We start from the raw sequence: 27858 nt of genomic DNA on the forward strand, positions 1-27858 counted from the left end.
TATTACATGTCAATTGTGTGCTTCCAGTGAGGATTACTATGGATTATTAATGTTTCTACCCACTTGTCTATAATGTGAAGAAGGTCCTGTAGAGTCCATGGTGGCTTGATACATACTATGGCCTCCCTAATCAAAAAATTAATGTTCTTTAGTTATTATGTAATTCTTTCTTTAAATAAAAATAATAATGTTCGAAACAGTAATAATTGAACCTCTATTAAATGGCCACCCTCTATTCAAGAGACACTAAGATCCTTACCACAAGTGTTCGTAAGCCGCTCTCATCTCAGTCTCAACGATGACAGCAAGTCCCTCTCTCATGATGCATTGAAGCTCACAGACAATATCATCAGCCTAAAATGTATGAAGAGACATGGTACAGCAGATTCCACAACCCTCATACTATTTTCATAGAATTGTCTACATTTGACAATGAAAGCTTGTCTGCAAGGAGAATACAAGTTATTACATTGCAAAAGATAAATTCTAACTTGTCTAAGACTCCTAAGATATACATAGTCAGCTTAGCAGCCTTAAGCAAATTCAGACATAGCCCAAAAATTGAAAAGAAACTAATTACCAACCCACTCTCAACATATACTGTATCTTACAGATTGTCTCTCTTCACAGAGGACTTCTAGAGATTTACAGAAAACTACAGACATATATAAGGAGAATTGCTCAAAGCTTACAAAAGGCAATTTAAGTGCATGCCAATTCTTCAAAGAATTTTAAATGAAAGAAGCTAGAAGGTGATTTAGCTGTTGGAAAACCACAGTAACAAATTCTACACTTAAAAAGGTTTTCAGAACTGTGGTGTTTCTCTATCCATGCTCTTATATCACTACCCCTGCACAGATAACCAATCTTGCTTTATTATTCAGCCAGTTATTCACTCCTCTCCTCCTCCCAGGCCCTTGAGCAGCCAAACAAAGTGGAATATGGCATAACCACCATTCATACCAGCACCAGTGCCTTACTTACCTTGGCTCGACGTTCAGCAAGCACCTCTTGTGCTTTTAGCTCATCATAATAATCTGTTTGATAATAGCATTATGATTACTTCTACAGTTATATCATGACAATGACCATGTTATAGCCTGCACATATTGTGACTTAAAGAGCCCTTGCCAGCCACACCTTTGTTATTGCTTTCATTTAATTCTTGAAGAGGCATTATGTGTTAAAATCTCGAAATAACCATCAAAAAATAAAGTTTAAAACTGTATTCAGCAAATTCAACCGAAAATATCGCATTGGCTTCCCCAAATCAGCCGATGGAAATGGATGCTTTCTCGCGCTTGGTACTTTGCTAGGATGACAAGATAGCGGCTGACAGGGGTTATTTAAGAGTTTCCAGTACCTGAAAAATAATCAGCCCTGACAACAATCTCTTTGTTCTTGAACATGTCACGCAAGCCATCAATAAGGTTCTGTTGAAGGCAAGGGAGTGAGGATAAATCAAACTTGTAAAGTGGAACGTCCTGTCTTCATTACAAAGTCAAATAGTGTGTGAATAAAACACAGAAGGTGACCTCAGTAAAACTATTACAGACCAAAATATTTTCTGTGGGAAACACCTGCTTTGCCTAATGCATAGCAAGGCAGTAAGTAACAACATTACTGTGTCCCTAGCCAAGTGTACAAGTACGTACATGTGAGCGGAAAGCTCTGACACCATTGATCATCGCCTTACTACAGAGGTTCTGGTCATTCGAGAACAGGACAGCATTACCATTGGAGGCTATAGAGAGAAACATGGTAAGAATGTTTTAAGGAGATTCAATACAGTTTCCCGAATCTCAAACCTTCTGGTCAATCACAACTTGTATCTTCTGCTACAGGGATCGGACAATCAAACTAATTGGCCATGCAATGTAGCTAGGGATGAACTTTATGAAAATGTAACATTTGTTTACATTGCTGTTTCTATGGTAATGGAACAGTGAACTTGTTAAATTCATTATACGCGAAGTGCTGTTCACTACAGGGAAATTTTTAACAAAAAAGCTATAGGACATTGTAAATGAGACCTTGGTCGACACTATAAGAGGAATTCTGAGATATTGGCGTATTTTTATTTTGAGTCACTCTGTTATTTACCTACTTTGAAATTCGCCCCTGAAAAAAATTTATATTCAACCAAGGATTTTTTTTACCATTGTTATTAAGCTACCTCTTATTTTTAATAACCTATCAAAAATGAAAGCAATCGGTTTTGTTGATCGTAAGCTTTAGGGGCCATTCCTGGGACTATTAATACTTTCAAAATTAAGAAATTGAACTTTTTGCTTTTTAGCTGCCATGTAAAATTTCGCCGATTAATTTTTTTATTGTTTTCGTAGAATAAATTTAGATATTGAGAAACATTCGGGTTAACTTTGAGCTTCATTGAAGGGTTGTACGTAAACAATTAGATTTTTTGAAAATGGGCATTTCAAGTGCGACTTTGCGCTTGCTCTTTGTTTAGACAAATTGCTTCGTCTCATGTATTGTTGATTTCATTTCACCTGTGATTGCTTCTAAACTTCTGAATGGTCATTTATCAGATCTTTTTCTTCTTTACGTGAATAGTAAAGATATTTCCGTTTAAAAATGCTTTAAATAATACTAGAGGAAAAAAAGAGGAAGGCAGGTTAGGCTAGCTGCATAAGGAAGGGACGTCTCTGTGCAAGATTAATCTACTATTTAACCAGTATTGCACCATAGCTTATTCAATGAAAGAAAGATTGCAATCATTTTTATAAAGCACCACTTATAAAGTATTACTCATTTAGAGCAATAACTAATTATTACTATCATTTACCACTCCTATGGCACATAATTGTCTGTATTGTACTACAAGTATCAAATAAATACCACCCTTGTATAGCATCTACAGTGCAGATTTGATTTGAAAAACAGATTTAATATAACAAATTGTAAAGGACAAAACGCATGTCAGCTAAAACCAATCACTGACAATTTCTTTCCCAGTATGGAGTCCTTAGGTCTTCTTAAAAGTAAGTGATTAATTTAGGAGAATGTTTAGCCCAGACCAAAATATTCTCTAAGGGGAACCCTGGCTCTAGTACCTTTCATCTGGAACATGAGACAACAGTGCAGGATTCTGTCATCATTACTTTCCTCAGGGAGATCACTTACATGCTCCAAGGACTAGAAACATGGAAAGACCTTTAGCATTAGGGTGAGAAGGTAGGCAAATAGCATCATGGTGAGAGAGGACGAAGGGAGACAAATAGCATTATGGCGAGAGAGGGAGAAGGGAGAGATATAGCATCATAGTGAGATAGGGAGAAGATAGAGATATAGCATCATAGTGAGATAGGGAGAAGATAGAGATATAGCATCATAGTGAGATAGGGAGAAGAGAGAGATATAGCATCATGGTGAGATAGGGAGAAGGGAGAGATATAGCATCATAGTGAGATAGGGAGAAGGGAGAGATATAGCATCATAGTGAGATAGGGAGAAGAGAGAGATATAGCATCATGGTGAGATAGGGAGAAGAGAGAGATATAGCATCACGGTGAGAGAGGGAGAAAAGAGAGATATAGCATCATAGTGAGATAGGGAGAAGAGAGAGATATAGCATCATAGTGAGATAGGGAGAAGATAGAGATATAGCATCATGGTGAGAGAGGGAGAAGATAGAGATATAGCATCATAGTGAGATAGGGAGAAGATAGAGATATAGCATCATAGTGAGATAGGGAGAAGAGAGAGATATAGCATCATAGTGAGATAGGGAGAAGATAGAGATATAGCATCATGGTGAGAGAGGGAGAAGATAGAGATATAGCATCATAGTGAGATAGGGAGAAGAGAGAGATATAGCATCATAGTGAGATAGGGAGAAGATAGAGATATAGCATCATGGTGAGAGAGGGAGAAGATAGAGATATAGCATCATAGTGAGATAGGGAGAAGATAGAGATATAGCATCATAGTGAGATAGGGAGAAGAGAGAGATATAGCATCATAGTGAGATAGGGAGAAAGGGAGAGAGGGAGAAAGGAGGCAAATATGACAATCCATTTAAGACCATCAATGTCTGGCCTTGACATTGCTGGAGTTTTTTTTATTTCCTTGTATGCAAATGATTACAGGGCTTTCATTAACTTTCAGAGTAAGCAATGGAGATTGATAAGTAGGGGGTGGAAGTTATTTTATCTTTTTAGTTCAAATAAAACTTATGTCGAATTTTTTAAAAAAAGTAGCCAGCACTCAGTGGGAAATAGCCGGCACTTCTGCCGGCTGCCGGGGCCTAATGAAACACCTGGATTAATACCAATAAACCATGATCTCACCTCAGCTAGTGTCTGTCCTCGAATACGTGGATGATTGGCTTCAAAACAAGAATGAAGAAACCTTACAGCTTGCCTTGCCTGAGCATCAACTCCTCTTTGGCTCTCCTGGTTCAACATAAACAAATAATAAAATTGAAATAAAATAAATTCATAGAAATAGATAGAATGATGAAATACTGAATCAGTATACATATTTCATTGGAATTTTTAAAAGAATGAGCTTATTGCAGTAACAAATCTTATGGTGATGTTAAACAGCAGTTAAATTATAGTTTACTAAAAAAGTGTACTTTTTATGTTCACTGACGTAAACTCTGAACATCATTTAGTTTCAGTGGGCAGGTAGTTAAGCAAGAATACCTAAATTTCATTTGAAAAGGATAATAAACACAATGTGTGTAAGCTTTTGGCAACTTTTCCTGCTTTCATAAGATGAAGCATAGGGCTAACATAAATAAGACCACACTTCAATATTGGTAGGCATATCAGGAAATATCTAATGACCTTGTTTTCAGCATTGATTATTTTTCCTTTCCTGAATTTCCATGAATCACTCTGCAAAATGAAAAGCATAAATCAACACTGATAATTACTGCCCCAATAAAAATGAAGTATTTTTGGTAAAAAAATAAAACTTGTCTGTTGAAAGCAAGCAAAAATGAACAACGCTTGATTGACACATTGAAGCATAATAATTTTGTTTTGAACTTGGTACTTGGAAAAAGTGTTCATTAATGGTGTCATGAATTCTGAATGACAAGTAATGTGTAAATCACATGAGAAGTGCATTTAATGTTAAAGCTACTTATATACTAATAAGATAATTACATTTTGTAATACTCTACCTTCAACGAGTCCAGTTCCTGCATAACAATCCATGGTACAATCAACACAGGGCGACCAACACCTATACACACAAAAAACTTCAATTATTGATAGTTTCAGACACTGAGCTTTGTCAGACCAAATCCAGTTTTACAAATATACTTTCAAATCTTTCTTAAAACAATCAGGACGTCATCATTCCAGACATCTCTAAATGGTTCTTACCTTCAATCGGGAAATCCTTAAGTTCTGTGATAAACTTTAAGTGGGACAAGAGAATGTTTGTGTCCAGTATAATATACAGTACATCCTAGAAGAAATTTCAAATGTGATGGATGAATGTGAGGATATGATTTGGAATGGGGAAAACGGCTGCAATGTCCACATGATGAATCATCATAATTTCTCATTCATCTAATTAGTGTTAGTCATTTGGCTTTATCATACAATAGTCAATGTAAGTCAATAGGCAAGGCTTTTAATTAGCAAACATAAGTTTGCTCAGAACAGAAAAACAGATAGGTATATTTTAAGTACATTCCTTCATTTCGGTCATTATCAGCATACTACTGCATGCAACCAAGTATGACAGTTTACCTTGATAATCTAAACTTAACAATCATAAAAAAAATCCTCAAACATTTACAGCTGACAGGTCTTGTAGTTGTGTTCCTTTGGCAAGGCAAAGTCAAGGTATTACAACTATGAAGTTCACAATACTTACACTATAGCAATGCTCTGGCTTTGTCTTAGAACTGTCTGAAGCAATCTGTGATGAAGAATCACAATAAAGTGCACTGGTTAGTCCACAAGTCTAACAGCAAGGGCCTTCAGTTCACTCTCCGCACCACAGGAAACCCACTCCAGGCAGCAACCTCCCTAAGAGACTCAGTCGTCCCTTATGCAAATATTCCAGTGGGCGTTGACCTACAGTATGACGTCACAGGCGGAGGAAGGACTGGGCTGAGTATTGCCCCGGATGTGCGCATGAAATTAAGGCTTCTCAGGTTCTCCATCAAATTAGAGCTAAAAGAGATTCTCGACGAAATCCCAGCTGCAGCTCCGAAACTTGAGAAAGATCACAGAAACTGGCTGAGAACTATTTTAGAACTCAGTCAACTTGTGAAGACAGCTACAAACGCGATAAATTCCTACAAAGGTATTGCAAATAAAGGAGAACCCGTCCTTAAATCCGTCAAAAGTATGCAAGATGGACTGTCTAGATTATCAGGGATGTGCATATTTCACCAGCCAACTATCATTGTCAACAACTTCAAAAAAACATCTAAACAGTGATTATTTAAAATACTTGCCTGCTCATGGTTGACAACAAATGAATGACGCACTTCTTGGAGCTAGAACACAAATTAACACAATTTGGAATAAAACAGGAGTGAGGGTTGTCCAATACATGGGCTTATGCATAGCCTTGCTTGGAGGGTATTAGAAAAAGAGGTAAAAAAATGGAGGGAACAATGCCATGCATCAGTTTGTCACAGGAGTGGGAATTTGAACAATGACACCTAGGTTGGATGGAGAAAATGTGAGAGGGTGGTGGTAAGAAAGGTGTAAAATATGGAAGAGGAAGCAGCAAGGTTAAACATACATACAAATGTATGTGGACTAGTAATGACTTTGTAGTAAACTTGCGAACAGCAGTTTTATTGTGAACTTATGTTTAAGAACAGTATTATAGCTTTATATGGATTCTTGGTGTGTTTTGTACCCTACTGGCTTCTGTACCAGCATAAAAACTCATGTCTGACTAAATCTCCTCACCAGCCAGGTTTTTCAAATTTCCCTCCCCTTTCCTAAGAAGAAATCTCTGTAATACAACAAGGGGAGAAGAGAAGAAACCTACCATAACATATAGCTGATTTAAAAAAGAAAAAGACATTTCCAATGATAAAAGATTTCATGACCCATGTTGTATACAGTTGATTGACAAAATGTCCCGGGGGGGGGGGGGGGGGGAGGAGGGGGGGACTCTCCAGAAAAGTAGACGGGGGTGATAGACCTATCTTTTAGGGTATAAAATTCTTACCAACTGCTATCTCTTAGGGTGTGTTTTAGGATTTTTCCGATTCTGCTATATTTTAGGGTGTCTCATGCTAAATGGTGGCCCTATCAGTTGAAACATATTTTACAATAAACCACAAGTCAACTGATCAGTTAATACTTTCAACTTTTTTGTCGGTAACATAACAATACAGGATCTGTAAGCCAATTAAAACGAGCATTGTTTTTTAATCTCTCAGGGTTAAAAATTCCTTCAGCCATACCCAATGTGCTATCTCTTAGGGGTAAGAATTGTTGTTGACCACGCCCTTAGTGCTATCCCTTAGGATTAAAATTGATTTTGCTGTCGAGCACCCCCGTCTGTTTTTCTAAAAGTCCCCCCCCTGGCCAAAATGTCCTTCACAACAAGCTTCGAGACTACGCGACAAGCTTGCGTGTAAGCATGGGTAAAAAACACTGAAGTGCCACCAGAAAACTTCAAGCTTAGAGGTGGCTGATACAGTATATGTAGCAAGGCACTTCTGCGGTTTTTACCTATGGTTACATGCGAGCTTGTCGTGTAGTCGTGAAGCCGGTTGACGAAAACGTTTTCTCATTGACTGTATTAATATCAGGTGTGAAACAGTGGACTGTGTTTAAGGAAAAAATCAAATATGAAGCAATTTCTTTTTATATCTAATGTGTCTCGTGAAATTCAGAACATTGGAAATCTCTTTTTTGAGGTGGACAAGATTTTCTAGATGCTTCTGTTAGTAGTGTATGTATCACCCTGGCTCACCTCTCTCATTATCGACTCCTGCAGCTCTTCACAGTTATCCACCTCCATGTCAATAGTGTCATCATATCCACTGTCGTGCTGCCCAACTTGCTCGTTGACCCTCAGGGGACTATAGAAAAAGTTGCCACTTGACATACTTCCTCCGCTGACCACATCAACTTGAGGTGTACTGTGCATGCCAGTAAGCTGACCCGAAAGGCAAGTAGGTATCTGAAACTGGCCAGCACCAGTAATGGGTGTGCTCTCCATGGGAGCATGCAACTCAGATTTGAGTGGTTTACTTGGAGAAGACACCACAACGTCGACATTCATCGGTACACTCCTCTTAGCAACGTACTCAAGCTTCCCTTGGTTTTGTGACACATCTTTTGTATCACTAAGGCTTTGAGTATCAATAACTTGGTTGCCCTGGTTATTCTGGTTACCATGAGTACAATATTCCTGACTATTAATTTCACGGCTATGGTTACCATGGTTATTAGGTACCTGTGCAGCTTGTATCTTTGTATTGGGAGATGTGGTCCCATTAATAGTAGGGCCTTGATTATGGCTGCCATGGTTACTGGTTATGTGAGCCTTAGACTTATGTCCACTAGAAGTTGGAGCTTTCTGGGTTAACTGTCCAAAGGGTGTGAATCCTATCGGCAGAGAAGTGGGTGATATAGAGTTCGCTCTACTTCCGGATGAGAATGTCCTAACATGACCTTTAGAAGAGGTATCAGTCTCTCTACTTCCAGCTGAAAAAGTCCTGATGCGACCTTTATGTGCACTGTTACTTTGCAAGTTCTTCTGCAAAACAGTATCATTTGGGGATTGTACAGATTGTCTTTCATCTTTCTTTTGGTGATTTATTCTCCCAGAAAATATTGGTTGTTTTTCTGCAGCCTCTGGAACCTTTTTGACAGAACTTTTTTCTCTCTTTTTATGGTCTGGTCCCCCACTTATGTTACTCCCAGCATCATTTGGTTCAAAGGAGTTATCAACACTAGACAACCAGTTAGCAATATGACAGGCCCTGGTTTTACTACAAGAGATCTCTGCAGGTATCTGTGATGTAACACAAGGTTTCTTTACTCCTGGTGGTTTTTCTTTTGCTGTTCTAATGGTGTGTGTTTTCAACACACGAGATGTAATTCGTTTTGGGGCTTTACCAGGTGAAATATGTGAAGGTTGTTTAGTAGAAGACCTTTGAGAGTGTTTACTGGTATGGCTGCCTTGAGAAGGACTTTTCAGTTCTGGTGATGTTATAGGACTTGATTTTCTGCGTTTAGCAAGATCCTCAATGATACTAGAGGTCATGGAACTAGACTCAATGTTTCTCTCCCTCTTTGGTGGTTTTCTTCTCAAAGCATGCTTGTCCTTAAAAGAGCCAGAAATTGTAGAATTAATAATGAGAGAAGTACAAGATAAAACCATGTAAATCTAGCAGTACTTTAATAACAAAAACACAATTTGTGGTACCTAACATTAGCCTATTACACTAACATGTGGCTTTGAAAATCACAATATGGTCTTTCCCAATGCACTCTTTCTTGTTTTATAAGAACCTTTTTTTTAAAAGAACTTCCAGCCTGAGATTAAACTTTAAACAAAAAAAAATGCCAAGAACATGCAAAGGCAGCAAAATATTGTTCTGTTAGTGTGATGCATTCTAAAATGCAGAAGCAAATTTGTTCGTAAGAACAACCTTAACTTAATGCTATATGATTCTCTTCTTAATTATTCATTGTGTATTATAATTCTATATACACTAAAATTCAAGAACATCCTTAAGAACATTTTCAGCCATAACCCATTGACTCCTGGCTATTTTTTAGCTGAATTTACAAAAAACAGATACCTCCCCCCTATTCTGAGTTTTATACAGCCCGTCAAAGTCAAACACAGCTGCACCTAGTCAGCGGTATCCTAGCTTTCCAACAGTGCTTTGCAGTCCCCACTTTTAATCCCTCATTATTGTGCTGAAGCGAGCACAAGTTGATGGTTGCTTGTATTTTTCATAAAAAATACAGCTATGAGCATATTGGGAGAGTGTTTCAGGACATCATGAAGTCTATTGGGGCATAATTGAGTGCTTTGCTTATGGATATTTACAAGCAAAGGTGGATTCATGATGATTTTTTCTTGTTTGGCTTTGCCTGGATAAGAAAATAATTTTCTAATGAATCACCACAGCTCTCCTAAATGCTGTCTTTTCTGGAACCAAATTGATTTCAAAATTGTTTACACTGCTATTCTGGGTCTGTATGACCTGAAATTGATTTGTTTGGCTTATAGAAAACCATCTGACTTTGGAATCCATAAAGGCATCCAAGTGGTTTTACAAGACTTCAAGGAGTGGACATTGTGTTTTGGGGCAAATGTACCTGGAGGATCAGAATAAAAGTATCTAATCTGTGTCTTGAGCTGTGTTTGCTGATCTCTCTCCCTTGTGTGGTATTTTTGAGAGTTTTGTATAGGGGTGTGATTCTGGTTTTTTCCTTATAGAACTTGAAATTTGTCAAAGAACCTGTGCTATTATTTGGCTTAAGAGTAGTTGCCAACACCTTGGTTGGATGTATAACTTCAAGACCATTTATCCCTTAGACTGATGCCTGAGTATCTTCATCTTGTTGTATTTATTTTGCATTTATGTTTTTTTTGGGTTGTGTGTACTTCTAAAAGCTGGTACAGGCCGGTTTAGAGGTCATTGTGTTAAAATGCTTCAAATCTAAGAATGGCACACCCTCAACCGGAAATTTTAGACGTTCTTATCAAAAAAGAGTGTACCGCTGGTCATAGAACGCCATTGTTTGGTAGTAACTACTATATGAATTATGACTAAATTACAGTCTGAATAAGTATGCATATAACATTAATCAAAAGTTTACTCACAAATGTTACCTTGTGCGACAAATCGAGTGGGTGTTTCCATGAGGTCATGCCAGACATTTTATGAAAGAAGTACTTTCTCCCAGGTCTTGATGAAGACTCCTTCATAATCCAGCCATTTGGTAATGGCCTCATCTCTGAAGAAACAGGATCTGATGCCATCCTGTACACTCTGATCATTTACCGCCACACTTGTCCATATCTAAAGGGGACGGGTCATCATTGTCAAATCAAGTAAACTTGGGAAAAAAAATTTCAATGCAGCAAGTCATGATTTCGTGTTTTGTGACTCAAACATTCAGCTTAACAAATATTTACTGATGAGCAAGTGGCTGAGAGGAAATTTGGCTAAATGTTTATATGTGTTTATATGCCGTGTTCCAGCCCAAATAAGAGTAAGCGAGAAAGCTAAGGCGAGTATCATACGACGAGGATCGACCTAATTTCTAGGTTAAAATAAATAAAGAGTTATATTCAGTACTTAACATCTTCAAACTAAATACTAATCGTGTGCGAGGGGGAGCAGTGAACAAAGGGAATGTGAGTTGGGTATACAAAATTTGAGTAGAAAATCAGCGATTCACACTTTCAAGCAACCAAACGGCAACCCAAATTTCACTATAAATCACGCAGCTTGCCCAAAAAATCAAAACAAAACAAAAAACCTACACAAACGCCTAACTACACAGTACAAAGACGCGTATAACCAATAATTAAACGTGTTGGAATACGACTGAGCTAGGCCATTAATTTAGAGTAAAGTTTGATAACCATTACAGCGACTGTCGTGTCAGAGAAGGACCGTGCGCGCGTGGAATCCTTAGCAAGTTATTGCAACAATTTGAGCCCGGTTTGGTCAACCATATTTCATGAATTGGTTAAAAATGCGTTGTTCTACCGCTCTGAGTTAAATTCACTTCATGTTTGGCTATTTGTGGGTTGCTTTCGTACCTTTTTTTGCTATCAAACCCTTCTCTCTTGCTCCAAAACATCTCTGCATCCATGTGCAACTTGGTAACCGTGCCTCCTAAGAAGCCAGCCAATCAGAATACGAGTTAAATACCAGGGTCGTCGAGTTGTCTGAAACCTCGTTCCCAGGGTCTTCTGGGTAATTTTCAATATGACGTCTAGATTGAAAAATACCCAGAAGACCCTGGGAACGAGTATGGGTCGTCTTACTGGGGGGGGTGGGAGAGGGGGAAATAAAGTAGGAAATCGTTATCTCTTTTATGGATACTTATATAAAATAAAATAAAATTGTTAATTTTTTTTCCGATTTTTCTACCTCTTAAATTGGTAGCCGCACAATTGGCATCACGCTAGCCCGGTCGCAGCTCTAGATCCCACATGGATCTGAGCTGTGGTTTAAAGCACTTCGTTCGAGTCGAAGTCGCCCTGCAGTTTTTTTGCCGATGAAGTTTAACTGAGGCAAACCGGCTATGCCATGCTGACGAGTCCTAATAAGGACGAAACAGCTGTCCATGGTTGCCGAACTGCACGGGTAATAGACTGTGCTAGCGTCCCGTCTTGGCCCGACTGGTGCCAATGTGTGTATGCTAGTGTGCTTCTAAAGTTCACATTTATGTATACATACTCGCAAGGATAGTTTGGCTATCCGACGGAGTTTTAGACTAGCAAAGGTCGCATGCGTGATCCGCACAATTGGCATCACGCTAGCCCGGTCGCAGCTCTAGATCCCACATGGATCTGAGCTGTGGTTTAAAGCACTTCGTTCGAGTCGAAGTCGCCCTGCAGTTTTTTTGCCGATGAAGTTTAACTGAGGCAAACCGGCTATGCCATGCTGACGAGTCCTAATAAGGACGAAACAGCTGTCCATGGTTGCCGAACTGCACGGGTAATAGACTGTGCTAGCGTCCCGTCTTGGCCCGACTGGTGCCAATGTGTGTATGCTAGTGTGCTTCTAAAGTTCACATTTATGTATACATACTCGCAAGGATAGTTTGGCTATCCGACGGAGTTTTAGACTAGCAAAGGTCGCATGCGTGATCCGCACAATTGGCATCACGCTAGCCCGGTCGCAGCTCTAGATCCCACATGGATCTGAGCTGTGGTTTAAAGCACTTCGTTCGAGTCGAAGTCGCCCTGCAGTTTTTTTGCCGATGAAGTTTAACTGAAGCAAACCGGCTATGCCATGCTGACGAGTCCTAATAAGGACGAAACAGCTGTCCATGGTTGCCGAACTGCACGGGTAATAGACTGTGCTAGCGTCCCGTCTTGGCCCGACTGGTGCCAATGTGTGTATGCTAGTGTGCTTCTAAAGTTCTTAAATTGGACCAACTGCTACATATCGTTTTTTTTTCGATTCTGTTACCTCAGGGTATTAAATTCGACAAATTGCTATTCCTAAGGGGGTGTTTGTTTGACGTTTCTTCCGATTATGGTAAGTGCCCTCCATTAGGGTTAAAATCGATTTTGCCGACGATCACCCCCATATGTTTTTATCGGAGTCCTTTCGGTTTGTCTTGGCTCTGAGGAAGAGGATTGGAGAAAGGAGTGTGTGTGTGATTGTACGTGTGTTTGGGGGGGGATGGGCGATGGAAAGACGATAGGGCATCAGTAATCGTTCACAATGATTTTTTTGTTGAATGAGGTTGGACTTCCATCTTTTCGCTACAAAACCTCAAAATTTGATGTTGCTTTGATCATAATCCTTTCAAAAGCTTCCCTTCCAGATTCAACTGTTTCTTTTTAATAAAAAAAAAATCAAACCCTGCCTATCTGACAATAAATTTTCGACATTTGTTTTTGTTTTTATTTGATTTCACCTACAGGAGCAACAACATGTTCACATCCTTGAAAAAAAGGTTTTACACACTGGTTTATTTTTAGATTTGAACACTACTGGCAGCCCAGGCTTACAGCAGAATGTAAAAGATCCCATATTTAACATGGTTTGTATGTGACAGAGCCTGAGTTTATCGTAAATCTGGTTAAATAATAGCTGACGTCAGAATGAAACAGTAAATGTAAACCTCTGTATTGTTTCATTTTGGGTATAAAATAAAAATGTTGCTGAATCTTGTACGATATAAAAAATGCGGCGGATTATTCGAATTGAAGTTTTAGAAATAGCAAGTCCGATGAATAACATACACGCTCTCGCCTTTCGGAAGCAGCAGCAGTTGAAGTGTTGAAAAGTCTGTTTACTAGCCGGCCGCGCGCACAGGGTTCCCAATATTCGAAAATAAAACATTTCCAATAACCCACAATGAGAGCCGGCTAGCAGGTTAAGCCAAGCGTGAAGTGGGCTTGATTCAAAAAGGGGGGGTTTTGTTGCCGGCTCTCATTTCTTTGCACCCTCGGCCCAGCGCACCTCGGCCTTCGCGCGCGCACAGGGTTTCCAATATTCGAAAATAAAACCTTTTCCGAATAACCAACAATGAAAGCCGGCTAGCAGGTTATGTTTACGAAAGTGCACATACTGAACACGTGACTTGGCAAATTCAAGCCAAAATAAACACACGCGAATGACAAGAAATTAAAAACTTTAACACATTGACCCCTCAACCGGCCTGTACAGGCCTGTACCGGCCTTGAGAAATACCCACAAGTACCCACAACCCAAAAAAATCATGTGGTCTTGAAGATATGTATCCATCCAAGATGAACAAGGTAACTCCTCTTTAGCTAAATAATAGCTCAGGTTCTTTGAAAAATTTCAAATCATATAAGGAAAAAAAGCAGAATCACCCCTCTCAACAAAACGCTCAAAATACCACACAAGGGAGAGAGATCAGCAAACACAGCTCAAGACACAGATTAGATACCTTTATTCTTATCCTCCAGGTCCATTTGCCTCAAAACACAATGTGCACTCCTTGAAAGCTTGTGAATCCAATTGGGTGCAATTACGGATTGCAAAGCATTCCGGGGAAAAATTCACGAGGGGAGGGACTGTCAATACTCCTCTCCCCAAAGTCTGACGTTTTTTTTATATGTCTTTTCATCTCAAAGCCAAACAATCAATTCCAGATCACACAGATCCAGAATAGCGGTGTGTAAACAATTTTGGAATCAATTTGGTTTCAGAAAATACAGCATTTAGTAGAGCTGTGGTGGTTCATTGGAAAATTATTTTTTCATCCAGGTAAAGCCAAACAAGAAAAATATCAACATGAACACACCTTTGCTTGCAATTGAAAATATCCATAAGCACAGCATTCAATTATGCCCAAATAGTTTACTGATGATGTCCTAGGACACTCTCCCGATATGATAAAAACGGTATTTTTTGTGAAATACACAAGCAACCATCAATTTGTGCTCGCATTAGCACAGCGACAAGGGATTAATAATGGGACCGCAAAGCACTGTTGAAAAGCTAGGATACCGCTGACTAGGAAAAGCGGTGTTTGACTTCATATGAAGAAAACGTTGTCGTTTTGAGGGACTGGTACCGAGAACTCTTAGTTTCTTTTCAGATACTTTCTCCATTGACTAAAGATGGTCACAGTCACTGTTTTTCTCTTCTGATTACAAGTCATAATGTTTACGAAGCACCTGCGGTACGATAACCTTAAAAATAACAAAAATCATGCAGTTTTTCCAAATAAGGAATATATTAGTTTCCTTATATGGAAGTGATCGCGTTTGGCAAGAACGACAATTTTGGCTGAACTTTCTTGATATGTTGACGGGCTGTATAAAACTCAAAATAGTGGGAGGGTATCTGTTTTTTTTTTCAGTCTGTTTTGTTTTGGTAAATTCAGCTCAAAAATAGCCAGAAGTCGATGGGTTAAAGAAAAATAAAAGCCATTTCTGACTAAAAAAATTTCTGGTTGATTCGTAATTTTCGTTATGATTCGCAAGCGCCGGATAAATTGATTTTTGTTTTTATTCCTTCGCGGCTAAAATATCTGAGCGCAAGCGAGTTCGCCACACAAAAAGGTAAAAAAGCCATGTGATCTGTCAGTAAAAGTCGCCTATTTTAATGTCTTGGTTAGTACATATAAAGATTGTTCTAAAAATTGCAAGTTTGTAAAAAAATAATAAAATCCTTATACGTTCTAACATCACAGTTATGTAAGCTCCTATTAAAGTGCTCCAAAAAAGCATTTTGTCTCCAGCCTTATTTATGTCATTGGATCAATCATTTACAGACGTGCTTTCGGTTGCCTTGACAACCCTGCTTTGATGATTCCCGAAGGTTTGTCAACTGGCATCAGTATCTATGGGAACAAACCACAGGTATGTTATACCACTAAAATGAGAAGAACCTAAGTCACAAACCAACCAGACATATGACACCAAAGAAAAGAATCTCAAACCAATCTGTCAAAACTATCGGGACCCTAGCAATAGCGGATTAATGCAAGAGACACACCGGTTTACCTCGTTATCATTCTTGATTCCGAAAGCATCCATGTTCACGTTGAAGTAGTGAACGTTTGGCATAACCATCTCAATGTTCCCGATCTAGAACCAAACAAAACATACTAGACAAAATAGATGGTGATTATATGGGTAGTGAAGGTGATGATGATGACGATGATAAATACATGATAAATTATGATGATGACGCCGACGACGACCGAAGACGATGATGATGATGATGATGATGATGATTGTGATGATTGTCAACTTCCAGTTTCTTCTCATTTCTCACCTGAGGGATTTTCTCAAGTAGCGAGTTCTCGGCAATATACATGGTGTTCTGAAATGGAAAAACAAATCTTGAATAGGCCATTTCAGCTATAAGCATGCGTGCGCTCTCACTATGGGAACCTACCTCAGCTACCGCCATGCAGCGCGCGCTTCTATTGATGAAAGCTTAAAAAAAACGCGCGCTGCATTCTGGTAATTGAATATAATCAAAAAGCCCAAACTGTCGTGATCTCGTACCAGAACAATGAATACAATACACCAAAAACGGGAAATTGACTCTGCCAAATTTTCGTCTTTAATAAGACTTCTTCAGGGCAGACTGAAGAAGATGAATCGTTACAAGCTTATTTACATCAGAATAATGGCGCGAGACGCAAAAACATTACAACTGACAAAAACGCGCATTTTCTAGGATAGCGCGCGCTATGGATAAAAAGAATTTACACATCTCTACGTGGGTTCCTACTATGAAAAAGTCATCACTATTAAGACCCCGCGGGTAGATAGATTTAAGCCGATAAGCCCACTGGCCTTCTCTTTCCCTAAGCTGAGCCTCAGAGTTACACTTATCTATAAGTTGTACCATAACATTATTAAGACCTAAATGATTGTCGCAATGAAAATTTGCTAGATAAGGTTTCTATGGTTATGCGCGCGCAAACTTATAGCTGGAATGGCCTATTCATCCACCCTCCGCGTGCAAAGGATGCAAAGGAGATTTTTTTGCGAAAATGCAAATGCATTCTTTTATAGCCATTTTGTAATCATACTACACTTGAAATCACTAACAATATTTGGATCGCTAACAAAACGCACAACTATACTTTACCCTACTTTACCTGCACCGAGGCCGAATATTCCCCTGTTTTGGCTGGCCCTGAGAAATCCTCTATTATCACATCCTTCACCAGTTTACTAAATCAGAAAAGCTCTTGTTAACATTATAATAAAACTACTCAATATACAGTATAGCCTGCGAAATAAAAAAATTCTCCGAAATCACAGAAACTAAACAGAAACGCCTGCTATGCAGACTAGTATTGGACTGATGTGACCCCTAATAATCGGAGTTTGTCTAAATCAACATTAAAAGAAAGGGTTTTCCGTTGTAGAAGAGAGTCCTTTTGGTTTTCTTTGATATGTATTTCAGTAAAGAAAAGCCTGAAAACGATTACATTTATTAAGTCGATGATTGTAACACCTCGTTCATAAAAAAACTCCTTTGACTTTTACGTGAATCCGCAGCCAATTAAAGCAGTAAAACACATATAATAGGTAAGTCACGAGGCAACTCAGTAGCGGATCTAGGGGGAGGGTTTAGGGGGATTACCCCCCCCCCTTTTTGGGCTGCCAGAAAGCCATAGATAGATATATAGATAGATTTTATTTATGGCACCTTATAAAACATTTACATCGGCGTAAATCCACAAATAATATGTTTTTCTTACTTTGCCTTTGTATTTTTTTTTCTTGTTTCGAATGATTAGGTGACGTCACCGTACGTCGTCATCAAGCTTCACATTTCTTGCCTTCATACATTCAAAAATATGTTTCGCTAAGCGCCGATTCACCTTTTCATTCCGGCTCAATCCCATAATTCTGACGAAGTTATTTTCTTTGTTGGCATGGTGTCTAACATTGATACCTGCATGCGTTTTAAGGAAATCCAGTAAATTATCCCGATCATCTTTATAGGCTGGACATTCTAACAGAAAATGCTCTTCATCCTCCACTTTACCTGTCTGGCATACTAAGCATTTTCTTTCGTTAGGTTTTTTATATGGCTTTTCATACCTTCCAGTTTCAATTGCTAGCTTATGATTGCTTAGCTTGAATTTAGTAAGGGCAATCCTATGGTCAATATTTTTTACGTCCGTTGGATAATCTTCTAAATTGTGGGACAGTTTAAACTTTCTGAGCGTACGCAATTTGTTCTTTTTGGCTTGGTCTTTTCTGTTGTCATTTTGAATAGAGCTAAGCCATGTCTGTTGTTCAATGTCATAAAGCCTTTGTTGAAGAAAACTGTAAGTTGCTTCGGGAGTGTTTGTGTCAGTCAGCCAAATATCGCTCCTACCCGCAAGGTCTAGTATTTGTTTAATTTTTCTATGCCAAAAGTTCTTGTTTTCATAATTAGATATGGCAGCGAATGCTTTGCGGGAAAGCTTTTCGTTATTCCCATTGTTGTTTGAAAGTTTAAGCCAAAGTTTGATCGCTCTACACTTTGCTTTTGTTCTGAGAGGGAATCGTCCTAATTCAGCCCTACACGCGTTCGAGCTACAGTATCGGTTTACGCCGAGAAGCCATTTTAGAAACTTGGTGTGGACCATTTCTATTGGATCTTTTTCTAACTTTCCCTTGTAGTCCGCTCCCCATATTTCGCTTCCATAAAGTAGGATTGGTTGTATCAAGGTGTCAAAAAGGCGGAGAGTTAGTTTGATATCTTGTCTGAAGTGCTCTCCCATTTCTTTTCTTAACTTGAACATCGCTTTTAATGCTACTTTTTTGAGCTCCTCCTTAGCCAAATCAAAATTTCCATAAGGGCAAAAATGGAGTCCAAGGTACTTATAACTTTTGACATTTTCTATTTTGTAAGTTCCGTAAAAGATTCGGTAATTATTCATAGTTTTCCCGGTGTTATTAAAAATCATTACTTTTGTTTTATCTAGATTGGTGGATAGTTAGGATGCTTTGCAATATTCTTCGAGGCTGTTCAGATATTCTTGCAGGCCCTTTGCTGATTTTGATAGGATAACTAAGTCGTCGGCATAGAGAATGCAACTTAATGGCACACCGTTTAGGTCAATATCATTTCGGTATTTTTCATTTAGTTTTTCTGGGAGGTCGCTCAAGTAAAAATTAAACAACGTTGGCGAAATCATACAGCCTTGTTTCACGCCTGCGTAGCATCGAAAGGATTCAGTTATGGAGCTTCCAATTTTTACGGAAGACTTGTCATTTGAGTACATTGATTGGATTATGTCGTGGAAACGCCCAGTAACACCTACTGCTTTCAGTTTTTTTTTCAGCCATATGTAACGAAATAAATTAACCCCTCCCTCCCTTGTCACTGAGCCAACCCCTCCCCCCTCTTTAGCGAAAAGCTAGATCCGCCCCCGCAACTCCCTGAGATTTTCAAATGAAATAATTGCTCGATGAAATAAATACTTAAATTTTTCAGTCATTCTTTGATTCTGTGTGGTGTTCATGTTTGTCGAGATTTTCCAGTGATACTTACTGGACGGCATTGAAATCGACGCCAGCGAGGGAATCGAAATTGTATTTGCAGTACACAACTGTACAGAAACAACGGTCTCCAACCTCAGGGAGGGATGTGTACTGATCCTTAAGGAACCCTGTTCAGACAAGATGTCAGTAAGTACCACGGCACACACACGAATCTCCCCCCCGGAGATGGGGGGGAGGTCCCCATTAAAGTAGACGGGAGTGATCGTCCATCTTTTTTCTACCAAATGCTTTCCCTTAGGGGGTGTTCAAAGATTCTTCAGATGCTGCTAGTCCTTAGGGAGTCTCACCCTAATGGATCATCCTATCCAATAACAGCCAGACTTAAAGACTAGATATGACACAACTAAAACGTTTTCAAAAAAAAAACATGCTCGGTGTTGGTGTCTTAAAATTCTAGAAAACTATAAACGTGTTTAAATTGCTAGGAAGAACTGCCTGTTGACTACACCCAAAGTGCTATCGCATTGGGTTAAAATTAATTTTTATAGGATTCCCCGCTCCAGGCAAACGTAAACATTTTGCTTTCTTAAGCCAAGGATAGTGTTAATCAAAGCTTCTTCAAAGTTGAGGCCATGGTAGCGTGCGTCGAAATTTTTGAGGCACCATACGGATCATTCACCCAAAGTTGACCATGTGCAAAAAAGACTTGGTAAGCATTACCCCTTATTCCATCCCTAGCAGAGATAGTTGGTGGGCCCTTATCAGGGGGAGGGGCCGAGGGTGGGGGATCATATCCCCTACCAAATATTTTTAACATATCAATCAATGGCTGCCGTTTTACTAAATGGTCTTAAAAGAGCCTGGGGCGAGCGCGCGGGATACATGTGATATTCTAAAACGTTAGAGACTAGGCTCCATTTCCAAGATGGCTGCCAGCAAAATCGTAGTAAACACGAATTCCTGCAAATTTACGTGGAAATTCTTGACTTACCAAGCTCTACAGCTCTAAAAAAATGAAAAAAAATGATTGAAGCGGACTCCCAAATATGGTATGTAGTGCCTTATAAGGAAATGACCAAGCGAGCTAGAAAAACGACAGTTTTTAAAACAAGATTGACTGATATGAAATCATAAGGAAAAAATCTGCAACGGCTTAGCTACCCCCCCTTCTTTTTTGGTCATAACTCATAACTCTGTATCGTGCCCATAACCCTATATTTTTTTAGGCCTGCTTCGGCCCTGGTTGAATACAGGGTCTAATTTATTACGATCTGGCCAATGTCACCTGTGAATCCTGACTGGGTGGTTTTCAGCACCTTCATGTCTCTCAAGCCACCGAACACCTTTGGTTCATCTGCACAAACAAATACAAAACAATGAGGTGAGAAGCTAATACGACCTTCCAAACGACGAGCTATGTAACCGCCACTGCTCCGCTTGGTCAATGAGCGCTTCGTTTAAAAGGTCGTACGAGGTACGAGTAGGAATCGAGCTGGCGGAATTAGCGAAAACAGGGCAAATAGACTCATACACTCAAGTGGGGTGTCAAGTTTATTTAACACTAACAAGACATTGGTGAATATATTTGAAATGAAAATATCCTAAAGCTCTTGTCTCACCTCCTCTTACATGCGACACTTCGCAGAAGCGTTGAACATCCGGGGTCATGATAAATGCGTGCGCATGCCCAATACCACCCTGTAGATAGAGCGCAAACGTGAATGGTTGGTGTCTGTGTACTATAGGGGAAAGGGCTGAGGTGGGAGAGGTAAACAAATCCCACAAATCATTGATTTTTATGAAATATATTAGGGCTCATAAAATAGGGGGTTCTTATACCTCAAAATTTATAAGAAATTCCCGATAAAATTCCACGAAACTCACCGTGTAATTTGTCCGTGATGCCCTAAATGCTTATGGAGAGGTGGATTGAAGGTAGATTCTTTAAACTTCACATTAGCATCAAGGACATCACGGACTAACCACACGATGAGTTTCATGGAATTTTATCGAGAATTTCTTATAAATTTTGAGGTACAAAAACCCCCTATATCATAAGCCCTAACTATAGTACATTGAAGTCCACTAACATTATGCTTGGGCTTCCTGTGCCCAGATTGTGTTTGGGGGTGATGCTGTGACGTATAGTGTCTTGTCCATCCCTTGCTTCACCCCCCCCCTCCCCACCCTATAAGTATAAGTACAGATTATGTAAAGACCTTACCTGTTTGACACGTTGCCATGGAGCCTCATTGATGTAAATAACTACTGCGTCAACCTGAGTAAAAAATGCGATAATCTATGATTGAAAATTATGCTTTCAAGCCACGGTTGATTCATGCTCCAGGATCCAGCGTACGAGTTTGCTGTACCTTTGGGAGAGCCCGCAAAGCACGCTGGATCCTCGAGCATGCGGTCGATTAGTATTGTTTCTCTTAGGCTTGATATCCGGTATTGATCTGTCTAAGGGTATTGCCTGCTCTTTATTTCCCCCGAGAAGCCCTCTTAAATAGTGTCATACTCACGTGCTTGTGCGTGTCCAGGAAGTATCCAAGTAGCCCCTCTTAAATAGTGTCATACTCACGTGCTTGTGCGTGTCCAGGAAGTATCCGAGTAGGCCTCTTAAATAGTGTCATACTCACGTGCTTGTGCGTGTCCAGGAAGTATCCGAATAGCCCCCTTAAAAAGTGTCATACTCACGTGCTTGTGCGTGTCCAGGAAGTATCCGAGTAGCCCCCTTAAAAAGTGTCATACTCACGTGCTTGTGCGTGTCCAGGAAGTATCCGAGTAGGCCCCCTTAAAAAGTGCCATACTCACGTGCTTGTGCGTGTCCAGGAAGTATCCGAGTAGCCCCCTTAAAAAGTCTCATACTCACGTGCTTGTGCGTGTCCAGGAAGTATCCGAGTAGCCCCCTTAAAAAGTCTCATACTCACGTGCTTGTGCGTGTCCAGGAAGTATCCGAGTAGCCCCCTTAAAAAGTGTCATACTCACGTGTTTGTGCGTGTCCAGGAAGTATCCGAGTAGCCCTCTTAAAAGTGTCATACTCACGTGTTTGTGCGTGTCCAGGAAGTATCCGAGTAGCCCCCTTAAAAAGTGTCATACTCACGTGCTTGTGCGTGTCCAGGAAGTATCCGAGTAGGCCCCTTAAAAAGTGCCATACTCACGTGCTTGTGCGTGTCCAGGAAGTATCCGAGTAGGCCCCTTAAAAAGTCTCATACTCACGTGCTTGTGCGTGTCCAGGAAGTATCCGAGTAGGCCCCTTAAAAAGTGTCATACTCACGTGCTTGTGCGTGTCCAGGAAGTATCCGAGTAGGCCTCTTAAATAGTGTCATACTCACGTGCTTGTGTGTGTCCAGGAAGTATCCGAGTAGCCCCTCTCAAAAAGTGCCATACTCACGTGCTTGTGTGTGTCCAGGAAATATCCGAGTAGCCCCTCTTTAAAAGTGTCATACTCACGTGCTTGTGCGTGTCCAGGAAGTATCCGAGTGGGCCCCTTAAAAAGTGTCATACTCACGTGCTTGTGTGTGTCCAGGAAGTATCCGAGTAGCCCCCTTAAAAAGCGTCATACTCACGTGCTTGTGCGTGTCCAGGAAGTATCCGAGTAGCCCCTCTTAAAAAGTCTCATACTCACGTGCTTGTGCGTGTCCAGGAAGTATCCGAGTAGGCCCCTTAAAAAGTCTCATACTCACGTGCTTGTGCGTGTCCAGGAAGTATTTGCACACGTGCAAACCAAACTCCTCTATGGAATCAAGCTAAAACAACAAAAATACAACCATAAGCAGAAACCTATACAAATTCACTCCTCTCGTCCCCCTCCCTTTGATTTATACCCTATACAATAGCATTTATAAAAACATGGCCTATTTGATCATATTCACATGTGAATTTGCACTATATAACAGGGTCCCGAAGGGGTAAAAGGGGAGCCGGGATTCACCTTATTTTGTCCGTGAACGGGATTAGGGTTACCGGGAACGGGATTTGTCTACCGGGAACGGTAATCAACTTGCTTCAACGGGAACAGGATTTTTCAAATCTCTTCTTGTTTATGCTGAAAACGATGTTAATCTATATAAGTTTTCGCACTTTAAGAGCTTTTTAATAGCATCAAACTTCAAACCTTGCTGCTCAACGGAAGTCACTTCCTAAGACTCCTAACCCTTCTAAATTTAGGCCCTCTTTTCAGCACCCCCCCCCCCCCCTCCCTTCCCTGTATAAGATACAGTACAGCCACCGGGATTTTGCGAGAATAACGGGCGGGAAGCGGGATTTGGATCTCCCCTTCAGGACCCTGATATAAGTATTAAATTATTATTACCTATAATTTTAATTATTATTTTCTATAAAACAGCATGGTGGTCATAGTTCGGAATAACGAGGTTCCCATACGCGTGTCACAGGGCTCGCTCGTTTGTGCGTAAAAGAAGGTATCTATCATGATGTCCGTAGTTACGCCTGTCCGCAGTAGCAAGGTTTTATAATAACATGATGTCGGTAAAGCTCACTAGGGCTTCTAAGTAGCCTTGTCCTATTTAATTTAAGTATGAATCTTCACTTTCCCTAGTTTAATGAGGGTTGTCCAATACACCAACAAAATATCAGTGGTACAAGTGGTGGGGCCTTGTTACCCAGTGGTGTTATGCATATGATTAAGGGCACTTAGAAAATACAAACAGGCATTCTTCATTGAAGCCACTGGGCCATCCACTGGCACCAGTGGTACGAGTGGTGGAACAATGGGTCACCACTCGTACGAATGGTCTTTTGCATATGATTAAGGGCACTTAGAAAATACACTGGCATCCACCATTGGAGCCACTGGGCTATCCACTGGCACAACTGGTACCTGTGGTACGAGTGGTAGAACAATGGGTCACCACTCGTACAAGTGGTGGTTTGCACTTCATGGAGGTTTTGGTATTATTATTATTATTATTATTATTATTATTATTATTATTATTATTATTATTATTATTATTATTATTATTATTATTATTATTATTATTATTATTATTATTATTATTATTATTATTATTATTATTATTATTATTATTATTATTATTATTATTATTATTATTATTATTATTATTATTATTATTATTATTATTATTATTATTATTATTATTATTATTATTATTATTATTATTATTATTATTATTATTATTATTATTATTATTATTATTATTATTATTATTATTATTATTATTATTATTATTATTATTATAAAGATATGTTTGTGTGCTCGTTTTACATTACTTTAGAGAACGACGAACAATGTTATAAGGGTAGTTTAGTCATTTTTATCGGTCCTCTGACAACACAATCGCTAGTGGCATACAAAACACCACTTGTACGAGTGGTGACCCATAGTTCCACCACTCGTACCACTGGTACCAGAATACCCAGGATACCCAGATACCCAAAACACCACTTGTACCACTGGAGATTTCTGCTTCACGACTCGTACCACTGGTATTTTGTTGGTGTTTCGGACATGTATGAGTGTCGGTGTCGCTAGATAACGACTGCGTCGTCGACGACATTAACAAATACATTCTAGGTTTTGCAACATTTTAAAGTATTTGTTTTGTTCAACTGATTATAACGGGAAGCTTTGTCTGTCAACATGAGAGGGATTCTCAAAATTTATTTATATAAAGACAAGATTTGTGCCTGAACAATATGGAACTAGATATACAATAGTAGGAAACATTGTGAACTTAATAAAATTTACATTTGAACAATGACTCTCTTGCTCAGTATTATATTAAAACCAGACTTAAATTCGGCGCCCAAAAAATGTGACCCCCCTAAATCGGCGCCCAAAAAAACATAGCCCCCCCCCTACATATTTGCCCCCCCCCCCCAAGTAATAAATGACCGCTCCCTTATTGAAGTGTTCCGATTGTCACTTTTTGCTAGGCGTCACGCCAGATGCAACAACAGTTGCTTGTTTTGACCTTTTTCGAGAACTATCGATAAAAAGACAAAGAAAGAAAAAATCGGACCTGCATAGAGTTGACAGGTAGAGAAAACTTGTGTGCTGTTCCCTTCGAATTCAAACTTTCAAACAAGTGTTTCTGAAAGATAAGATCATTACGATTGTATGTGTCATTTTATTCACTGACTCATACACAAATGTTGTTATGGTCCACTGCCTCCGTTGACACTTACTAAAGACAACGGAATTATTCAATTGAAATTATATATTCTTTTTTGCTGATGTTTTCCCTTGTATAGCTAACTTGACATTGATACAAAGTCTTGCAGACTTTGATCTCTTGCCTTCAGTCGCATTAAAACATACGGAATTTCATTTGAAATTATATATTCCTTTCTGTTGATGTTTTCCCTTGTACAGCTAACTTGACCTTGATACAAAGTGGGCAGACTTTGAACTCTTGCCTCCAGACGCATAGCTGTCAACTCATTCTCCAATATTCAATATGTTTTCTACAGCTAAATTTGATGAAATCTTGCCTCCAGACACATAGCTGTCACCCGCGTAAAGGAATCGGAATTCATAACAAGAGCCTAAATCTTGTGAGAATGTTCATACATTCTCTGTATTCATCCGAGAATGATCATAATACAGTAAACAATCGCATAAGAACCTACAGGCTAAAAATTGGCATTTTGAGCACCCCTTTTATAAAAATCTAATTAAAGATACTTTTAACAAATTTTTGGTGCGTTGCACACTGTAGTTGAATACAACATGGGCGTTTTGGTCAGCATCGATTGTTATTTGTTAGAGTTAATGCTATTGTTCGGTTTACAGTAGTGTATGGAAAATAAAAACCAATTACAAGAACAGTTTAAATGGACTCTGAAATAGCTAAAAAGAAAAGGAAATACGACTCACATTACCTGCCCATGTGACGCAATGTAAAAACAGCAATGTAATAATAAATAACTTTCTTGGGATTTGTAAAAAAGCCTCATCCATTTGCACATTTGAACTGCGTTTAATAGTCCATATCTTCCAGTAATCCTCACTTATGTGCATATATGCACGTTCCTTACACACTTGTTTACAAATTGCGCTAGACGTTTCAAAGGAAGAGAGTAAATCGTGTCTATTATTTCAGGTGCTTTTTAACCATAACATAGATAGTATTTTTGTGCATTTTTCTGCTTAAATGTTTATGCATCATCAAATATTTCTGCATGTAGGAAAAAGTCTACCACATGAAAACAATAAAAATCGAGATATCGCGCAACGCGCTTAAGTGGTAAACAAGAGGGCGGAAATAAAAATCATTATGTGGCTTGCACATACTTACCGGATGTTTCTTTGCTAGGGCATAAATTGTATTTTTCTGTGTATCGGTGGGAATCACATCGCTGTTATCGCCATTCAAGTAGTCCTTCTTACTTCGTAGCTTCAGTTCAACGGCAACTTCGAGCTCTTTGATCTCGTGGTAAAGTGTTGAGCGTCGCTTGATTTTAAGCAAACGGACACCAGTTTTACCATAGCCTGTAAAATTAGTGAAAAAAGTTTGCGGTGCCATAGTATACTACCGTAAAATGAGCTGGTGATTATTTGTTGGACTCTATGAATATATCCCCAAGGAAATCATTACATATGCAAATCTAAAAGTTCAGACAAAAAAAATTATCGGTCATAATGAACATAAATTTTGAAAAGGTCTGGAACCTCATGCTCAGGTTAGCTTTTAAAATGCATTTTGGCGCGCATACCAGTGGGGATTGTAATGCACGATATACGAATACCAGAGGGGATTGTAATGCATGATAACACGCGTAAAGAGAATGCTTGTTGAAATGTGTTATTTGAATGACTTTGCCTAGGATTGCGCACTGCCGTAGCAGGCCACGTAAGATTGGAGGAGGGGGGGGCACAATACAGAAACATTAAGAAAATATTGGGGGCACAGCCATGCCCCTTCTGGTCATTTCCTTATATTTTTTTAAAATATTGGGGGGGGGGGGGGGGGGGGGCACATGCCCCCAGTGCCCCACCCCCTGCTATGGCCCTGTTGCGTGAGGGTGTTAGATCGCGAGAGATGTTCTGTCAAGAGTATTAGGGTTTTGGGAGGGAATATGGACACTGTTGTCACGTATGTATTCGATTCTCAATAAAAAGAAAAACGTGTAGTTAAGTGCCATTCAAACAACACTGTGTCACCAAAATATCCTAATCTCCTTGGTCAGCGTGGTTGCTATCTTTTCGTGAATGAATTCTAGGGTAACCCTTAGATTCATGTACGACAGATGATG

The 27858-nt window shown here is 39.4% G+C and overlaps 3 protein-coding genes and 1 long non-coding RNA gene across 8 annotated transcripts in view; 1 reads left to right on the forward strand and 3 right to left on the reverse strand.

Annotated features, from left to right (window-relative positions):
• LOC5502110 overlaps nucleotides 1-11860 on the reverse strand; it is a 20676-nt gene extending 8816 nt beyond the window's left edge. Inside the window, exons 1-15 of one of the 3 annotated variants that reach the window (XM_048731333.1) lie at nucleotides 11755-11860; nucleotides 10816-11005; nucleotides 7933-9291; nucleotides 6449-6490; nucleotides 5860-5904; nucleotides 5361-5445; nucleotides 5156-5217; nucleotides 4815-4865; nucleotides 4311-4415; nucleotides 3075-3156; nucleotides 1656-1744; nucleotides 1364-1433; nucleotides 985-1037; nucleotides 260-354; nucleotides 64-126 (exon numbers count right to left, since the gene is read on the reverse strand). In XM_048731333.1, coding sequence (XP_048587290.1) covers nucleotides 64-126; nucleotides 260-354; nucleotides 985-1037; nucleotides 1364-1433; nucleotides 1656-1744; nucleotides 3075-3156; nucleotides 4311-4415; nucleotides 4815-4865; nucleotides 5156-5217; nucleotides 5361-5445; nucleotides 5860-5904; nucleotides 6449-6490; nucleotides 7933-9291; nucleotides 10816-10983 — 2369 coding nt within the window. In that variant the 5' untranslated portion in view covers nucleotides 10984-11005; nucleotides 11755-11860. Of the gene's footprint in view, nucleotides 1-63; nucleotides 127-259; nucleotides 355-984; nucleotides 1038-1363; nucleotides 1434-1655; nucleotides 1745-3074; nucleotides 3157-4310; nucleotides 4416-4814; nucleotides 4866-5155; nucleotides 5218-5360; nucleotides 5446-5859; nucleotides 5905-6448; nucleotides 6491-7932; nucleotides 9292-10806; nucleotides 11043-11754 lie in introns of all 3 variants that reach the window. The other 2 variants (XM_048731332.1, XM_048731331.1) reach the window with 2 other exon arrangements.
• Nucleotides 11861-15730: 3870 nt separating this feature from the next.
• On the reverse strand, nucleotides 15731-27221 carry LOC5502102 (uricase). 2 transcript variants are annotated; one of them, XM_032370396.2, is made up of 11 exons: nucleotides 26901-27221; nucleotides 25623-25694; nucleotides 23304-23366; nucleotides 21839-21892; nucleotides 21234-21312; nucleotides 20900-20968; nucleotides 19664-19781; nucleotides 17268-17343; nucleotides 16430-16477; nucleotides 16156-16239; nucleotides 15731-15992 (listed from the first exon to the last, which is right to left on the reverse strand). In XM_032370396.2, the coding sequence occupies exons 1-11, from the start codon at nucleotides 27126-27128 to the stop codon at nucleotides 15918-15920; spliced, it is 966 nt and encodes a 321-aa protein (XP_032226287.1). In that variant the 5' UTR covers nucleotides 27129-27221; the 3' UTR covers nucleotides 15731-15917. The 2 variants fall into 2 exon arrangements, with proteins under 2 accessions (XP_032226287.1, XP_001623322.1); XM_001623272.3 differs by lacking the exon at nucleotides 25623-25694 and having other exon boundaries at nucleotides 26901-27218.
• On the reverse strand, nucleotides 17899-19488 carry LOC125570162. The gene is made up of 2 exons (XM_048731337.1): nucleotides 19023-19488; nucleotides 17899-18746 (listed from the first exon to the last, which is right to left on the reverse strand). Exons 1-2 carry the CDS (start codon nucleotides 19074-19076, stop codon nucleotides 17922-17924), a joined length of 879 nt encoding a protein of 292 aa, XP_048587294.1. The 5' UTR covers nucleotides 19077-19488; the 3' UTR covers nucleotides 17899-17921.
• Nucleotides 20265-24623, forward strand: LOC116609592. Of its 2 annotated transcripts, XR_004292992.2 has the most exons (3): nucleotides 20272-20663; nucleotides 20841-20995; nucleotides 23966-24623. It is a non-coding gene; the product is annotated as an uncharacterized LOC116609592 (long non-coding RNA). The 2 variants fall into 2 exon arrangements; XR_007312541.1 differs by lacking the exon at nucleotides 23966-24623 and having other exon boundaries at nucleotides 20265-20663; nucleotides 20841-21224.
• Nucleotides 27222-27858: the final 637 nt, after the last annotated feature.

Source organism: Nematostella vectensis, chromosome 8 (assembly GCF_932526225.1).
Source record: "Nematostella vectensis chromosome 8, jaNemVect1.1, whole genome shotgun sequence".
NCBI classification, from domain to species: Eukaryota; Metazoa; Cnidaria; class Anthozoa; order Actiniaria; family Edwardsiidae; genus Nematostella; species Nematostella vectensis.

What these genes read in the sequence shown, in the direction of transcription:
- LOC125570162 (XM_048731337.1), bottom strand. Translation starts at nt 19,076, where the DNA reads ATGATTTTTAATAACACCGGGAAAACTATGAATAATTACCGAATCTTT. An exon ending in ATTACCGAATCTTTTACGGA is followed by an intron (nt 18,747 to 19,022) that starts ACTTACAAAATA and finishes GAAATGGTCCAC; the next exon opens with ACCAAGTTTCTAAAATGGCT.
- LOC5502102 (XM_032370396.2), bottom strand. Translation starts at nt 27,128, where the DNA reads ATGGCACCGCAAACTTTTTTCACTAATTTTACAGGCTATGGTAAAACT. An exon ending in CACCCAGTCAGGATTCACAG is followed by an intron (nt 19,782 to 20,899) that starts GTGACATTGGCC and finishes TTGTCTGAACAG; the next exon opens with GGTTCCTTAAGGATCAGTAC. An exon ending in TACTTGAGAAAATCCCTCAG is followed by an intron (nt 16,240 to 16,429) that starts GTGAGAAATGAG and finishes GTTTGGTTCTAG; the next exon opens with ATCGGGAACATTGAGATGGT.